The sequence below is a fragment of the Acyrthosiphon pisum genome, unplaced genomic scaffold (assembly GCF_005508785.2).
Source record: "Acyrthosiphon pisum isolate AL4f unplaced genomic scaffold, pea_aphid_22Mar2018_4r6ur Scaffold_21222;HRSCAF=23354, whole genome shotgun sequence".
NCBI lineage: Eukaryota > Metazoa > Arthropoda > Insecta > Hemiptera > Aphididae > Acyrthosiphon > Acyrthosiphon pisum.
The window spans coordinates 1-3,524 of NW_021770666.1; the positions used below are offsets into that span (position 1 = coordinate 1).

Here is a 3,524-nt window from a genome sequence, read left to right on the forward strand (position 1 = left end):
AATAAATGGAAAAACGATGGTTGTCCAGAAGTAATAAAAAGACTACCTACAAGTGATCAAAGTGATATGGCCGCGCCCAAACGAAGAAATTTAGGGGATGTTATAAAAAATATGACTGCTAATAACAAAGTTTTTCTTGGAGAGTAAGTCATTATTACATTTTTATTTATAATTAATAAATGTATTACTTTAAGTATCTGTAATTTAATTTAATGTGTAGCCCTGATTTAACCAAGCTATGGAATTTAAAGCCAGATAATTTAGAAGCTTGCAAAGGACCCGAACGAGATTTTGTACCATCATTTGATTCATTTTTCCAGGAAGCATTTGAACAATTGGATGCAAAATTGTGTATTGAAAGTCAAAACAAGTAATTCAATAATTTATTAAATATAATGTATTGTACTATTTTAATTTGTACTAACATTTTGTTGTATTAAACACATTTGACATATTAATTTCTTAGCTTTTAATTTTACTTTGTAATTGATGAATAATTTAATGTATAATTTATATTAAATCTATTTATCTTTTTTTTTAGAAAAGTAAATGATGTAAACTTTAGATGGCGTGCACTAAGACTATTATCTCGTAAAAGTCCACATTTTTTTACCAAAAGCGATGATCCTATTCAAAAATTATCTGAATATTTAGAAAATATTGTTAAAAAAACAATGAGCAAAGAAAAAATAGTAAGTATAATATTTATTTTATGTTTATTTATTTAATGCATAGATAATATTTTAATTATTCACACGTTCACTGAGTATACTTTTCGTGTCACTGAAAAATGCATGTTTAAAAAAAAATTAATATATAATTGTATAACTTGATGTAATACATACTTGATGTATGTAGGGGCGTCATTTAAGTTTTTTTTCTGAGTGTGCAAACTTTTAGGCAGGCCAATTTTGATATTTCACCAGGCCATTAAAAAAGAAATATATTTATATATATAAATGTTTTGGAAACCTATGCAAACCTATGTAAATATTCTTTCCTTCCCTTTTATAAATCTAATTGAAACTCATAACAACTAATGCAACTTTTAAATAGCTAGCAATTCAAAGAATTAAAAGCTTATAACCAGCTAATTCCATTTCACTATTATTTGAAAAAAAAAAAAAAGGCAAATAAGGTATAATGAAATACACTTTAATTTCAAAAGTATACATCATTAATACAAAATATCAAATTATTAATTATTTTAAAATTTAAATTAGTGGATATCGACGAGTTTTAATGTGTGCAAATAAATTTACAGCCTCTTGTAAATCAATATTACTTGCTTCTTCCTTCTCAACTGCAATAATCATTAGGATCATTTAATCTTTCATCGCCCATGGTGGTTCGTAAATATGTTTTTACTCTTTTGAGAGATGAAAAAAATCTTTCATTTGAAGCAATGGATATTGGTAGGTAGTGTTTTTATTAATGAAATAATTTTTAAAGTTTCGCTGAACGCTTCAGGATAATCTTTAAGACATAATGCTATAGTGTCTAAATTTATATCATGTTTATTTGTTAATAACGTTTTAGCGGACGGAAATTCTGAATCAATTTTAATTTTGTTGAATTGAAAATAACTATAATGGTTTATGAATGATGATATGTATGGACTTTCAGGATTGAAAAAATTATCGCTAGAACCGTCTAAAACTTCAAATAACTTAAAAAAATCTGTAGCTTGTTGGGAAAATCTCTCATCCAGTTGCAAAACAAACCTGAAAATAATTATAATTTATAACTAACAAGCAAAGCATATTAAGAGTTAACCAAATTACATACTAATCAAATATTTTTTAATCAGTGTACTTGAGTAATACTCTAAAATAATAATATACTTATATTAGTATACTTAGTACTATAGTACTAATAATACTTGAAAAAATATTGAAATATTTTAAATTACTTTACACTAAATAATTATTTTTAAGCAAAGCAGATGTTACTGATTTGCAAATGACTGAATTATTCAAGTTAAATGTTGGTAAAATGTATTAAAATAAATATATTATACCTATAAAAGCAATTGCAATTAGCAATTAGCCAGTATTAATTATATTTAAAAATGTTATAAAATAAAAACTTTCTAACACTGCATATTATAGATGATTTTAAAATTAAAGTTTTTACCTGTCTATGACATTAAACAAAACATCAGTTTATACATTTTTCCCATTATGTTTTGCTTGCTTAGTTTCAGTTTGACCTAAAGTACACATTATAAAAAAGTCTTCAAATTTTTTTGATGATTCATATTTTTTTCTGAGGCGAATATTTCTTTCTTCTTCCTTTTCTATGGTTACTTTGTTCTTTAAAGCACATATTTTTGCTTTATTATGAATAGATATAACATTTTCATCAGATCTTAGATTTATTAGCTGATTTTTTGTTGAATTGACTAGATTTATAGCTTTAGGTAATAAAATTGTAGAACATTGAAGTTGACATGATACACAATGAATAGTGTTCAAAAGCTGTTCCATAATATACAAAATTAAAATAAACCGAAATGTTGATATTTCTTCAAGTAAACCTATAGCTTTGGCTGCTTGATCATCTTGAACTGTTAATATTTTTAAAAAATCTTTAATTTCACTATATCGCATTTGAATTTTTTTTAGAGATGAATGCCAATAGGACCACCAAGTTTCTACCAGACGTTCTAAATTTATTTATTTTAGTTTCTTGTCTCTTTGAATTTTCATAAATAACTCATAACGTGTGTGCCCATTCATTAAATATTTATACAGTGATTGAACTGTGTCAAAAAAGTCAACTACAATATTATTATTTTGAATTGTATGCACCAAACATAGGTTAAGACGGTGAGCATGACAGTGAATATAGATAGCATGTGGCACAATATCTAATATTCTTTTTTGAACCCCTGAAAATAGTCCACTCATAACTGATGCCCCGTCATAACACTGAGCTACACATTTTTGTATATCTAACTTATTATTAGCAGCAATATTAAGAATTTCTTGACTTAAAGTATAGGCATCACATTTCTTCATGTGATAGCAACCAATAGCTTTTTCATGGATATTTAAGTTGCCATCAACAAATCTAATGATAAATGATAACTGCTCCTTTTTGCTTGCGTTTTTTGTTTCATCAAAAAGTATGGAATAAGCTCCAGTAAAAGCCATTTTTTTAATAATATTTTTCCTGGTACTAGAAGCTATAGTTTTGATTAAATCATTTTGGTAATCCGGTGAAGTGTAATGACCATATCTAGCAGATAATTTAGTCATAGTTTCAGGATCAGTAAACATATTTAACAACTCAATAAAATTTCCACAATTGGTTGACTCACCAGATTCATCATGTCCCCTAAAGAGAAGGCCTTGCTTTGATAAAAATAGTGTGGCTTTTAACAATAAAATAATATGTTTAGGATTGTCTTAAATATATTTTTTTCGGGATGTGATAAGTGAATTTGCAACAGATGTATCATTCTTTTTTACATTTAAAAACATTGCATATTTTTCATTGTTTAGTTTATGTTTTTCACT

At 26.1% G+C, this 3,524-nt stretch overlaps 2 protein-coding genes across 2 annotated transcripts; one reads left to right on the forward strand and one right to left on the reverse strand.

Annotated features, from left to right (window-relative positions):
- Positions 1-13: 13 nt before the first annotated feature.
- LOC107885218 (THO complex subunit 1-like) lies at positions 14-1,580 on the forward strand. Its single transcript, XM_029492312.1, has 4 exons — positions 14-143; positions 221-370; positions 542-678; positions 1,540-1,580. The coding sequence occupies exons 1-4, from the start codon at positions 67-69 to the stop codon at positions 1,578-1,580; spliced, it is 405 nt and encodes a 134-aa protein (XP_029348172.1). The 5' UTR covers positions 14-66.
- Positions 1,581-2,678: 1,098 nt separating this feature from the next.
- On the reverse strand, positions 2,679-3,284 carry LOC115034836 (zinc finger MYM-type protein 1-like). Its single transcript, XM_029492310.1, has one exon. It carries the CDS (start codon positions 3,282-3,284, stop codon positions 2,679-2,681), a length of 606 nt encoding a protein of 201 aa, XP_029348170.1.
- Positions 3,285-3,524: the final 240 nt, after the last annotated feature.

Excerpts from the sequence above, each read along its gene's own strand:
- LOC107885218 (XM_029492312.1), top strand. The coding sequence starts at position 67 with ATGGCCGCGCCCAAACGAAGAAATTTAGGGGATGTTATAAAAAATATG. Across the intron at positions 144-220 it reads AACAAAGTTTTTCTTGGAGA|CCCTGATTTAACCAAGCTAT; the intron begins GTAAGTCATTAT and ends TTTAATGTGTAG. Across the intron at positions 371-541 it reads TGTATTGAAAGTCAAAACAA|AAAAGTAAATGATGTAAACT; the intron begins GTAATTCAATAA and ends CTTTTTTTTTAG.
- LOC115034836 (XM_029492310.1), bottom strand. The coding sequence starts at position 3,284 with ATGTTTACTGATCCTGAAACTATGACTAAATTATCTGCTAGATATGGT.